This window comes from Parasteatoda tepidariorum, chromosome 8 (genome assembly GCF_043381705.1).
Source record: "Parasteatoda tepidariorum isolate YZ-2023 chromosome 8, CAS_Ptep_4.0, whole genome shotgun sequence".
Lineage (NCBI taxonomy): Eukaryota > Metazoa > Arthropoda > Arachnida > Araneae > Theridiidae > Parasteatoda > Parasteatoda tepidariorum.
In genome coordinates, this window is record NC_092211.1 from 3,818,463 (window position 1) to 3,832,763 (window position 14,301).

General features: G+C 30.5%; 1 protein-coding gene across 1 annotated transcript in view; it reads left to right on the forward strand.

Annotated features, from left to right (window-relative positions):
- Positions 1 to 1,978: 1,978 nt before the first annotated feature.
- Positions 1,979 to 14,301, forward strand: part of LOC107446982 (glycine--tRNA ligase) — a gene marked incomplete at its 5' end in the record, with an annotated part of 50,997 nt that continues 38,674 nt past the window's right edge. Inside the window, 3 exon segments of the mRNA XM_043055165.2 lie at positions 1,979 to 2,124; positions 6,684 to 6,833; positions 11,479 to 11,641. Of these exon segments, the coding sequence (XP_042911099.2) occupies positions 1,979 to 2,124; positions 6,684 to 6,833; positions 11,479 to 11,641 (459 nt within the window).

The following is a 14,301-nucleotide window of genomic DNA, read 5'->3' on the forward strand; positions in this document are numbered from 1 at the left end:
ACAAAGAGAGATCTTTTCTGAGAAATCGGGACTTCATTTTTCTACGCTTTTTATTGGTTGAAGCAGACGTGTCTCCCGCTTTCAAACACTGATTTCGTCATCACGGTTTCTCGGCGGCCTGATTACATACTTTTCTCGCATCTTGCACGTTTTACGTTCGTTAGAAAAGAATTAAAAGTTGCCTATTTTATTTTGCGTGTTTTTATTTGTTTTCATCTATGCACACATGGAAAAAATTTTGATAAACAAAAGAAGAAACGAGGATTCGCCGCAAACTAAGGATGAAAATAAGGGGGGAAAGTCTAAAACTTCGATTCCTTCAAGAAATCTCGTTAAGTGGTGCTCCCTATACAAATGTCTGGAAGTTGAGTGGATTAACAATTTGCCATCTTTCAAGTGCAATTTGTGTGTTTCTGCTAAGAAGTTCAATATTTTATCCAGCTCAACAGGTATGTATATTTATTTGTACTTCTATAATATATATCACATTATATATGCTGATAATTAAGCTAATTTTTTATCCTAAAATTATTTTCTTGGTGTCTCATTTTTTATGTTAATTATATTCCCCTTATTTATCTTACAGGATGCTTGATTTCTAAAGTAGATGTATTGAAAAAGCATGAACTGAGCATTGACCATAAACATGCTGTAGAATCTATTTTGAATGCTCCCCTGCAAATACCAGGCGATTGAAGAATGTTCAAGATATCCTTGAACAAAAATCAAGGAAATTCATAAAGTTATCAACAACTCGGTGGTTGTCTTTGGGGAATTCAGTTACAGCTCTGGATTGCAACTGGCAAGCTCTTGTTAGTGTTTTAATGGAAGACAAACGTCCTGTTGCTCAAGGGTTGTTAAAAAATATAACTACTTTTTTGTTTTTAGCAACCACTGCCATCATGAATGATATCATGTTCAACATTAATAAATTAAGCCTCATATTTCAAAAATCTAATTTAAATTTTGAATATGTTCAATCAAGTGTGAAGGCTTGTATTTCAAGTTTAGAAGAAATAAAAAATGGCACCGGCACTCATTATATGAGTTTTTTAGATGATGTGCCTAAGAAGGAAAGTGAAAAATTTGAGTTTCAGGGCCATATAATTTTAGATGGACTGAAACAGAGGGAAAGATTCCGTAATTTGATGCACAATTTTTTAAACTGTATCATTGAAAATATTACTGATAGATTGGGAGATTTGGATAAAATCGAAATGTTCAATATATTTATACCTAGCAGGATGCCCCATAGTTCGGAAGAATTACAGCATTATGGTGTAAAGGAAATCCGTTGCATTTTCAATTTGTTTTCGGAATCTCCCAGAAAAGATTTTCAGTTTACAGAAACTGAATTACTTTGTGAATGGGGATTATTTAAACACATCTTAATGCAACGATGTAAAAACATGTCATTTAATGAATTACTTTTATTTTTATATACCAATGATGTGTCTGAACAGTACCCATTAATAACTTCTGTTATAGAGTATTGTGCAACAATACCAATGCACACTGTTGACTGTGAAAGGGGCTTTAGCTGCCTTAATTTGATTAAAACTAATATTCGAAACAGGTTGTTAATCAACCATGTAAACAATTTGTTAATGATTAATATTGAGGGCCCTGAAAGTGCATTTAACTTTCAAGAAGCATTTGTAAAATGGGCAAACATGAAAGAAAGGAAGATTGTTAATTATAAACCAAAATGTTTTGATAAATAATAAATGTGTTTTTTTTTTTTTTAGGTATTCTTTTTGATATTCTTGTACATTAAGCTATTCTTTGTCAGATAACTTACAGTACTTGTTTGATATAAAGTAATTTTATAAGCCTAATGGCATTTTAGCATTTTGCTAAAACTTTTTTTCAGATTTTAGCTTTTTTGCTAATGAATTTTTAGACTCAGCTTAAACCCTGACAGAGAATTTTGTTTTTCCATATTTGAGTAGCAACTGAATGAAATATTTCTTATTAGTTAGATGGCTACTCTAAAGAAGAAATGAATGCAATCCTCAGGAAGTTTGACATCAAATCTCCCAACACTGGCAATGATTTGTCAGATGCCCTCGAATTCAATCTTATGTTCAGTACATCCATTGGTCCTACAGGATATTTAAAAGGGTATGTTATCAATTACTTTTTTTAGAAAATTTATGTTTATGTTAACAATGTTCGGTCAGAACTTCTATGTTTCTGGATCCATCTCTGTTTATAAATGAATATATTTTGAAAATATAAATGTTATAACAGTTGGGCTGAAAAGTTCGTAGGCTGACACATAGATGGGGCTACTATTATTAAAAACATATGATTTTTAGTTAGTTCTAACCTTCAAAAGGCACGTGTATAAATTTGACAGCTGTCGGACTAACAGTTTGTGAGATATAGTATTTTTAGTGAAGCAACTTTTGTTAGTTTAAAAACAATGGATAAAAAGGAATTTCGCGTGTTTATAAAGCATTGCTTTCTAGCGAAAAAAAAATGCTCTTGAAGCCAAAGCTTGTCTTGAGAAACATTTTTCGAACTCTGTACCAGGAAAATCAACCATTGAGAAGTGGTTTGCTAAGTTTAAACGAATCTAAATGAACACTGATGATGATGCGCACCGTGGACGCCCCAAAGAGGCTGTTAACAACGAAAATATCAAAAAAGTCCGTAAAATAATTTTAGATTACCGTAAAGTGAAGTTGATCAAAATATCTGAGACTCTAAAGATATCAAAGGAAAGTGTTAGACATATCGTGAATGAATATTTGGGTATGAGAAAGCTCTAGGCAAAGTGGGTGCCGCACGAGCTCACAATTGACCAAAAACAACAACGAATTGATGATTCTGAGCTGTGTTTGAAGCTGTTTAATCGTGATAAATCTGAATTTATGTGGCGATATATGACAATGGGTGAAACATGGCTCCATAATTTCACACCGGAGTCCAATCGACCGTCAGCGAGTGAACTGCACGAGATGAACCAACTCCAAAGCTTGGAAAGGTGCAAAAGTCAGCAGGCAAAGTTATGGCGTCAGTACTTTAGAATGCTCATGGTTTAATATTCATTGACTATCTTGAAAAAGGAACAACATCGACTATTATATAGCGTTATTGGAGCGTTTTAACTACGAAATCGCAGAAAAACGGCCCCATTTGAAGAAGGGAGTGCTGTTTCATCGAGACAATGCACCATGTCACAAGTCAATGAAAACGATGGAAAAATTATATAAATTGGTCTTCGAATTGCTTCCGCATCCACGGTATTCTCCATATCTGGTCCCCAGTGACTTTTTCCTGTTCTCAGACCTCAGGAGAATGCTCGCTGGAAAGAAATTTAGCGCCGATGAAGAAGTAGTCACCGAAAATAAGCCCTATTTTGAGGCTAAAGACAAATCGTAGTACAAAAATGGTATCGAAAAATTATATGACCGCTATAATTGTTGTATCGCCCTTGAAGGAAACTATATTGAATAATAAGATGAAATTTTATCAAAAAAATTTTTTTCTATGTTAGCCTACGAACTTTTCAGCCCACCTGTTATTTTCAAAAAGTGCTTAATTTTCCTTTTTTGAAAAAGAGATTTTTTCCCCATTAGTGTCAATTTTCGGCATGTATTATACAAAAGCACGTTGCTCTATTCAACACTTTCACAATTCATTCAATCCCCATCCATTTCAACGTACTATTGGTCCGTAGTTTGTGAAAGCACATGTTTGCACTTATGATGAAACACGAGTCCGTATGTGCATATATTTTGCTGGGTTCGGTGAAATTCTAGCACTCTCTTGTGCAACTCTGCTGCATTTTGCAAGATATTCACAATTTCCAGCTTCATTTTCCGCGATCTGAAATGAAATCGAAAAATCCTTCAATCTTTTTATAATGGCTAATATCACCAAGAAAAGAGTTCATTGTTGAAAACTAGTTATTTTAACATGATCATCTAAAGTCTTTGAAAATTATTTTGTTAATGTATATAGTGCTTAAAAATATTTTTCGAGTGCGTAACAAGTGCTTATTTTTTGTTTAAAGATTTGGCTATGCACCCTGTCTCTACCTTTTTATCCATATCTTCACTTTCATCCCCAGGAATCTGGGGTATGACTGCTAACGATCAGCAGACTACCTTGCAAAGCAGGGAGCTTCTATTCTACAAATATCACAGAAAGCTAATGCTTAATCGAGAAAAAGATAAAAGGGTCTCACTTTAAACCAAATCACACAGAAAAATTCCGGAAAAATCTCGCTATGCTGTGTCCTCAAGACACAGAGCAGTCGCTGAGTACTGGCCACTACTGCTTCCTTAAACATTCTCATCGAATTCATATTGTATCAGCCCCCTTTCTGCATGCTCTGTGATCTTCAGCAAGAGGTGGAGGATGATCACCTTCGCTGTTTCTCAGCACTAAAGGACACCTCTTTGTGATACCATTTACTGGCCCACAAGGAGCATATTGAGTTTATAAACTTTCCTTTCCGTGCCTGTTATGTTTTTCTTTTCTTTATGTTCTCATTTGTTCCACCCCTTTTGACGTGTAGAGAACTTTGGAAATTAAAAAATCTTCGCTTTTATAATTGTCATCGATTTCCTGCACATGTGCAAGTTTAACAATGCGTACCCTACCTATTCTTTTTCATTGTCACCTGATTTAAAAATCACACATCTCAGTTCGTATTTTACGAATTTTAAAAATCGTACATTTTGATCCTTCTTGCGATCGAAAAGTTTAACACCGTAATTTGTATTAACGCAATCTAAAAAACACATTTTGTACTTATAACTCATTCATTGCAATTCGAAATCGCAAGATTTTAAATTTAAAAATTCACACTTAAATTTAAAGACCTTGCATCTCAATTCATATTCACGCTATTTGAAAACCATGCATCGTGTTTTTTATTTGCGTAATTTAAAAATCACATTTAGCAATTTGTATTCAAGAGATTCAAAAATAGCACATCAGTATTTGTATTCACGTGTTTTAAAAACCAGGAAAAGAGGAGCACCATGTAGGACCATTCCAAAATTGATAAAGTTATTTGCCCTTAGTTTAATACTGCCCACAATTACAGCCTCTGTCGAAAGATTGTTTACCAAAATGAATTTGGCATGTTTAAAATTAAGGAGCAGTCTTTAAACAAAATCATTAAATTTTCACTTAATGGCCTGAAAAAGCTATTGCACGATCAAGTAGATAAAATTATCACAATATTTGAAAATTTTGCAAATTGCAGGATAACCATTGAGAAATTTTTTAAGCCATTTTATATCATTTATGGGCATATGCTAGGAAATGATTTGCATAGCTTTAAATTTTAACTATAAAAAAATGTAATCAAGATAAATATCTTAAAGTTAAGTAAACTTTAATAAATTGTTAATATATAAATGTACTAATTGTAAATAGTAAGTGCGATTTTAAAAAAGTATTGGTCATAAAGAGTTGTAGACAAGTAGCTCAATAGTTTTTTTATTATTAAGGAAAATATTTTCTTTAAAATTAATGTTTTCTTTCTTTTTCTTACCTCTCTCAGCCCCTGCCTCTTATAATTTATTTAAAATAAATGTTTTAAGGTTGAAGTATATACCTTATTAAATGTTTAATCTTATTTTGAGCTCAGAGGTTTTTTTTTTTTTTAAATCATTTTTTATTCTATAAATTTTTTTTGGATCAAAGTATTTAGCTTGCATTTATCTTAATAAGTAGAATATTTACAATTCAATGTACAAATTTTTTAATGTTAAAATTTGTATATTAATAAACTTACGTATTTAATGATATAAAAAAAAAAACATGAATTTACCCCTTATTTTAATTATTTCAATTTATCTGAATATTTTTTCTTTTGAATTGATTTTCTGATTTTGTTTTATTTTCTAAGTAATCAGTTTAGCAGTTTCTAATTTTAAACATTTCAAATATTTAATATTATGCAAACATATTACAAGGCTAACTGAGAAAAAGAAATTAGTGCCTAGAACAATGATATTTATATAACAAATAATAACTACAATTAATGTCAACATATCTGTCTAAATACTTTGGCATGCGTTGGTCAACCTGCCGTGTATGTGGTCCTTCACTCAAAGAGGTTGTGCAACCCTTTATGCACAGATTAGAGTGCCGACCCTGTTATTGTGTGATAATTAGGATAAAATAATTTTTCAATGATGTTCCCTTAACAAACTATACCAGTAGGGGTACTGAATTGGAGATAGATCATTCTCTGGTTCAGTTTAAAATTGCAATCTGCAAATCAATGAGTGGGTCCACCCTATAAACGGGTGTGACGTATGGGTGTGGCAGAAGTCAAATTCTCGGCCACAGATTTCGCCACTGCGAAACAAGAACAATCGCACCCCCTCCGTAGTAATTGCTTATGACAACAACCAAGGTTGCCAAAAGTGGTGACCACTCCAATCGTAATCTATGGGATATTTAAGGCTATTTCAGCTATACTGAACTATTTCATTTACTATAGCATTATTTAAGTAAGTTCAGCTGTTTTTCAAGCAATTAAAACTAATAAATATATTTTTCCCAGTATAGCTCACACAAGAGCACAGTAGCCTCTTAATATATTGTGTATAATATAAACAGTGAATTTCTTTTCCAGTTTTGAGTGGAATATTTGTATCTGTGGTAAAATTAGGATAAAATATTCCTTCAATAAAGTTTGATCTTTGTAGGTATCTCCGTCCTGAGACTGCCCAGGGGATATTTGTTAACTTCAAACGCCTTCTTGGTTTCAACCAGGGAAGATTGCCTTTCGCAGCGGCACAAATTGGGAATGCGTTCAGGAATGAAATCTCTCCAAGGACAGGACTCATTAGAGTTAGGTAAGTCTTTTTAATATCTGATCTTAGTATGCCATGCTAGGGGGTTCGGTTGACCACCCCACCTTGAGGTCAAGAAAACTGAGATGGAATCAGTTGACCTTGGCCCTCTCTGGGCTGCCGTGCCACTGAGTTTAGCTTAGTTTAAATCTTAAATCATATTGAGGTCGAATATTCACACTATTTGAAATTACACATCACAGTTCTTATGCACACGATTTAAAATTATCAGGATTCGTATTCACGCTATTTGAAGTTGCTCATGACGATTTGTATTCACAAGATTTAAAATTGCACATGGCGATTTGCGTTCACGCAATTTAAAATTTACTCTATTCAACCGAATTATTAGAATTTAATTTTAAAAAAGTTACATTTTATACAGCACTGTTCATAATTAGACATTTTTATTATTTTTTTTAATCAAAATATTGATAATGTTCTACGGATATATGCTTCTTTTATGCACTTCTTGCTCAAATTTCAGCAATTTTTTCTATTTAAAATTTGTTTTGTTTGCAACGTTTTTGGATTTCTGTTTTGCTTTTTACCAAACACATCCCTGATTGTATGATGAGTGTTTCCCTGTCTGGCTATAATTATTAATGATAATGGCTCTAGTGACATTATCTTCTCTCTATGTAATGCGAGCTGGTTCCATCAAAAAATCCTCCACAGAGGCAAATTTCTTCCAATCCAGGAGTTCCTTGGATTGGGTTCAAAACGACTGAGTTGAACATTGGTAAACCCAAAATTGAATCAGCTGTTCAATGATGATTATAAAATAAAATAAAAAAACAATTAGTAGGATACTCAAAAGTAATTATTGAGTTGTTTTAAAATAATAATTAATTTGGATGTCTTAAAAAATATTATTAAAATAATGAATTAAAAGTATATAAAATAAATCCATACAAGAGTGACAATGTATATACAGGGTTTGTACTTTGTCAAGAAAAAAATCAGGGAAAAGAATAATTTTAACTCAAAATTGAAAATTGTTAGAGAATTCGACATCCTATCAAATTGTGGGATTTTCCTCTTCCGTTTTCAACCATAACTTGCTAAAAGAAAAAAAAATCAGTTTTTTTCCTAATACTGACTGTTTATCCTGAATATTATGCTATTCATAGTCAGGATTACCACTCAACAGAGAGAACAGGGAATTTAAAAATTACTTACAGGAAAGCAAGGAATATGCAGAGAATTTTGAGTTCCTTTGAAAATACAGGAAATTTTGTTTCTTATTTTAGTATTTTAAAAGTGGTTACCTCTCAATGCATAATCAGCAGGATATTGAAGGAGGATATTCCAGCTATATTAAATTGTATTTCATTTACTATAGCATCATTTAAGTATGTTAAGTTTTTCCCTCAATTAATATTAGTATAGTTAGCCCAATATAGAACGCAATAACTGTGTTAAATCTTAATATATTGTGTGTAATATGTACTGGCAAAACAAGTGGGAATTTTTGATTGCTGACAATCTGATGACCCAGTTAAGAACTTGAAACTTCTGCTTTAATTTACATGTTTATTTTATTTATTTTTTTAATTTTGTTTCTCAATTTTTGTTATTCTTGATTTAAAGTTTCAGATGATGCATTTATTATTAAGAACGAAATGTTTTTTATCGTCTGCCATGTTTATTTGATATCTATTAACAAACTATTTTTTTCATTGAATAAATTCTGATTCCTCAAAAGTGTAGTTTCATTTGTCTGATGTGGACTCACATCTGTTGTTAAAGAATCTAATAAAAGCAGAAGATAGTTTATATTTAAACTTTCAATTATTTAATGCTAAAACGCAAATGATTATTTTATGAAGCATATTGCAGCTTTCTCATTTTACAAGTGATACATTTCTGATTCCACTACGTTTTGAGTCCCCCCCCCCCACACCTTTTATTTCTGTTCCTATAAATTTCATACTGAATAAATTTGTTCTTCCTATTCATAATTTTAAGAAAGTTTTTTTTTTTTAAATTTAATTTGTCTAATTATATCCTGCCTTTTGCAAGGTTTTAATATTTATGTTAGCGCTTCTTTTAATTATCATTCCCATTTGGTAAATTTTAACTGGTATTTTTATTTTTATTTATAAGTATTCATTATCATTATCTTTTTTTTTTTAAGCAGGGTTGGCAAGTTTTTGACACATGACGGTTTTTACCATAGTTTTTACCATCATGTCAAAAAAAAACTTTGTCAAAAACCCATAGTTTTGGTAAAACTGTATTTTTATTTGAGTTTAACTGCTTATAATTTAAAATTAATTCATTTTCGGGCAATAAAATTAGAAAAAAAGTTGTCAAAAAATATTTAAGAACAGATTCTTGCATTTTCCCAGCCTGAATATATCAAAACATACTATTTGAAGCAAAATATTAGGATACTAAAAAAAAAATTTCAGCATTTCCAAGCATCATTTTGTTTGGCATATTACATTACTGAAGAATGTCAAGATTGATTACTTTCATTCTTAAAATCTTGCTATGAGAAACACATGTACACATAAAAAGAAAGCCTCATAAAATAAACTTTTCTTATCAATTTTGCTTTTACACAAAAATGAGACATGAAAAAGCCTGGGAAATCCTTTTTAGAGTTTCAATATTTCTGTATGAATGTATATCCTTCTATAAGAATGCATTTATATAGTTGCAAAATCAATAGCAATCATTTACAACATTCATTTATAAAGGCAATTATGTGAAAATAATATATTGTCTGCTATATTGCATAAATTAAAGAAAACAGTAGGTTTTTGACAGTTTTTACCACTGTCGTGTCAGAAACCAGTTTTTGATGGCAAAAAACCCAACACTGTCTTTAAGTATAGGTAAGAAATATATTGCTTTTTTTTTAGTCATTAATTTTGTTTTATATTGGTTAATTTGCTGATTTTAATTAATCCTATAGATTTTTATAATTTGATTTTATTTAGTTTATTATAATTCCATCGTTTAAGATTTTACCATCGTTTTATATTAGTTAATTTGAAGATTTCATAAGTTGATTTTATTTAGTTTATTATAATTTGTATTAATTTAATAACATCAGTCAACTTAGATATTTTGTAGTTTGCTAGTTTCTTTTTTTTGTTGGTTTGGTATTTATAATTAAAAAAGAGGTTTTTTTTAAAATATTTTTTATTAACTTCTGGTTTTTACCATCGTAACTTATATTTTCCATCGATTTATCGATTTTACTTTTTCTTTCCCTAAATAGAAAATCTTTACATATTGCTTTTTATAGTTTTTTTTTTTTTTTTTTCGTTTTTCTCTTCTATTCTTAAAAGCGTTTGTCAGTTGAATAAATATGATTTAATTTTAATGAAATACAGATTGTTTGTATCATATTTTCTTAGTTTTTTTTTTTTTTTTAATTTGTTGTTTCATTTTATTGATTGTACTTTTATTTTTTGTCTTCTTGCAACTTGGTCTCATGTTTTAGGAAAATGTGTTTATTTTATAACTGAGGATTATAAGTATTGCGATTTTATCATTTATTTATTTATTTTTTGCTTTTCTGTTGATGAAAAGCATTATTTTTTAGTTATTTATTTTATTTGACTTAATTTAATAAAATTAGATTAATATCAAATGATAAGGTGCATAGTGTTTCTAAAACGTGATTGAAGGTGCTTATTCTCATTTTTAAAGTTTCTTTTTTCTCTGGGTGTTTTTAAAAGGTGTTTAATTTTTCTTTTTCCAAAATGTGATATTTTTTCTTTTTCATGTCAATTATGCAAAAAGCTTCGTTTTCGCATTGTTTGTTCAAAATTTATTCAAACATGATCCATTTTGGTGTACCTTTGGTCCACCAATCATTTTTCATATTTGATTAAATACTTCCTGGGCCACATCTACATCTACTGAGCTGGATTCAGTGGTAAGGATTCTTGCACTCTCATGTGCAATTCTACTTCATTTTGCGAGACATTCTCAATTAAATGCTTCATTTACTGTCCTCTGAAATTGAACCAAAAAGATCTCTCAAATTTTTGCTGATCACTGTGACTCACTAACACACCATTTGCCAATTTTTTTTTCCCTGGTAGCAAAAGAAAATGTATTTCTCTTGTTAATTTCATCGGTAAACTCTAATTGGATGTGATCAATAATATTAATCTTGTTATTGTTTTGTTGAATATGCTTATACTCTATAACCTTTTTAAATAATAGTTAAATTTATTTTAAATTTGAATTATTATTTTTTTGCATAATTCAGTAAATTAATTAATTTTAAGAAAAATGAGTCACTCAATGTTGAATGCTTTTTAAAACTGTGCATAAATTGGTGTTCAGGTGGGTGATGTAATCAATCAAGAAAAGAGTTCTTTGACAGAAGCTAGTTATTTTATCATCTAAATTCTTCGAAAATTATTTTTCCTTATTTCCATCAACTAAAACTAGCATCGTTATCCTAGTTATTATAGTATACAAAAGTACTGTGAATGGCCTCTTAATATATTGTGTGTGCAGGGAAAGCACAGGGAGTTTTTTTTTCCAGATTTGAGTGGCAACCCTGACTAAGCTCAAAATTGATGCTTTGTATGTAAATTTTTCATATATTTTTTTTAATGTCTTTTTTGTACGCATGAAACTATTTCTAGAAACCTGTCAATATTAATTCTTGTAGGGAGTTCACGATGGCTGAAATTGAACATTTTGTAGACCCTCGTTGCAAAGACCACCCCAAATTTGAGAGAGTGAGAGATTTAAAGTTATTTCTCTATTCTTGCTGTAATCAATTGGATGGACAACCTGGTACTTTGATGAGCATTGGAGAGGCTGTAAGCAAAGTAAGTTACACTCTTATTATTAAGTTGTTCTATTGATACATGAACTGTTCATTTCATTTTTTACTTTTATTTTTTACATATTGTCTCCCACAGGTCAGGGAGAACAGTGATAACTTGGAATTGTCAGGGAATTTTATTTTAATTCCAAAAGTCAAGGAATAGTCAGGGAAAGTTGTAATTTAGTTTTAGTTTAGTTTTTTTTTTTTTTTTTTTTTTTTTTTTTTTTTTTTTTTTTTTAGTTTTTTTTTTACGAAAACCTGGAATTAGAATTGGCAAGATTTAGGACAGGATGGATTCATCCATGGTTTAAATTGTCCAAAACCCTTTTATTCAAATTATGTCATGATTTAAAAAATAAATTTGTGTGAAAAATAAACAATTAACTGTTTAATAAGAAACAAAATAAAGACAAGTTTTTGTTTTATTAGAAAAAGTTTATTATTATTGTTAATATTGCATTATTTGTCCTTATGCAAAAACATAATTTATCAATATTTATAGGATATTTATTCATGTTTAAAGGATAGGGTATTCACTTTTGTTGTTCATTATTATTTTGTTGTTGCAACTTCAAAAGTTATAAATATTTTCCTATTATATCAAATATTTATTAATATATGTAATTATAATGTGCACAATAGTTACACATATAGAATTTTTACCTTATACCTATGTTCTAGGTTTTGTACACTTTAAGACCGTTTAGGACAGTTTTAATCAGATTTGGACAGTTTAAGACAGTAAAACCCACATGTTCTGTCCAAAACCAGTTTAGGACATCCAAAACACCCTGGAATATTCCTATATCATACTTGGAAAATGACCAGTCTACAATTTGAGTTAAATAAATCTAACACCTATTACAATTATTTGTTGTAAAAATTTCACATTTTAGTCTAAACTGAAATGTTTCCATCCTCATTTAATTTTTTTTTTCCCAGAAAATCTAATATTTCACATTACAAGCAAAAGAATCAAAGTTTTCTGGTGAAAATATGTTCTCATTTTTCATAGAAATTTACCTGGAAAAGTCAAAGATTTTTTTTTCTTTCTGAAATTGAGTGGAATTTACACGACACTTTCTTTTAGAACTATGTTTAAGGTAATTTTCAGTTCCGTATAGTTACCTGACTTAAAAGATTTCGATCTAGTTGAAAATCATTGCTTCTTTCTTCTAACTCTCTACACGCTAATGGTGAAAGCATGCAAAGTGTTGCCATGGTTCCTTTTTGCCACCTATAGCCCATTTTGATCGCCAATAGTGTGTCTAACAATTTGGACTGTATGTATAATATGCAGGGATGAAAGACTTCCGCGAAAAAGCGGAAATCCACTTTTTTTCTCCCAATTTTTAAAATTTCCGACCATGTTCCAGGAACTAAAATTTTTGGGGAGTCCAATTAGAGAACCCAAGCCTCCCGAACGATAGTCGGATTACTACGACTTCCGCTATTGAGTGGAAAGGAGTCTAAGCGTTTAGTTTCCAACCGCCGATATTTGATTTCTTTTGTTTGGCTGATTTTCGGAATTGCACCGGAATCTGCTAAAATCGCGATTTTTAATCAGACGATTTTAATATCAATCATCGATTTTCGTATTTAACTGATTTAAAAGTTACGTGTTGCGATTTAAAAGCTGTACTAGCAATTCCTATTAACTCAATTTAAAAATCCGATATCACGATTTGTATTTAAGCGTTTTTAAAACCCAATATTGCGAGCTTAAAATCCAACATCGCGATTCGTATTCACGCATTTGTAATATCATATATCATTTTTCTTATTTGTACGCTATTTAAGAATTACTCATTGCAATTCGTATTCACGTGATCTAAAAATTATGCATCACGATTCTTAATTACGCGATTTAAAAATTCAATATCGCATTGTTTTTTCGTGTTTTTAAAATCCAACAGCGCGATTCATATTCATGCGATTTTAAAATCCAATATCGCTATTCATATTCACGCCATTTTAAAATCCAAAATCGTGATTCACATTCACGCGATTTTAAAATCCAATATCGCGATTCATATTCACGCGATTTTAAAATCCAATATCGCGATTCAAATTCGCGCGATTTTAAAATTTAACCGCACGATTCATATCCACACGATTTTAAAATCCAATATCGCGATTCATATTCACGCGATTTTAAAATGCAATATCGTGATTCGTATTCACTCAATTTTAAAATCCAATATCGCGATTCTTGAAAGAAGTAGAAGTAAGTTTTCTCTTGAATTAGTTACTGTAAACAGGGGTCGCATTCCCCCTAAAATTCCTAAAACTATGTGCAAACCCTAAAATTCCTAAAAATCTGATAAAATTTTTTTGGTGTTCCTAAAAAATTAGAGTTATAGGCTAAATATAAATAAAAAAGCAATAATCTAAAATATAAGAATTTAACTACATTAATTAAAACTGTTTTAATTTTGCCACATGGGAATTCTGATCCTGAGAGAGGTTTTTCGATAAATAAAGCAATGCTTAATGTGAGTCACCATGAGAATACTATTATGTCTCTTAGACTAATCAAAGATACCATTCGAAATTATGGAGGAGTGTTGAAGATCACCACAACACTATTGAGGGCAGTAAAAGAATCTCACAAATCATATCAAGAATATATTAGAAAAATGATCATTCTCAGTGAAGTAA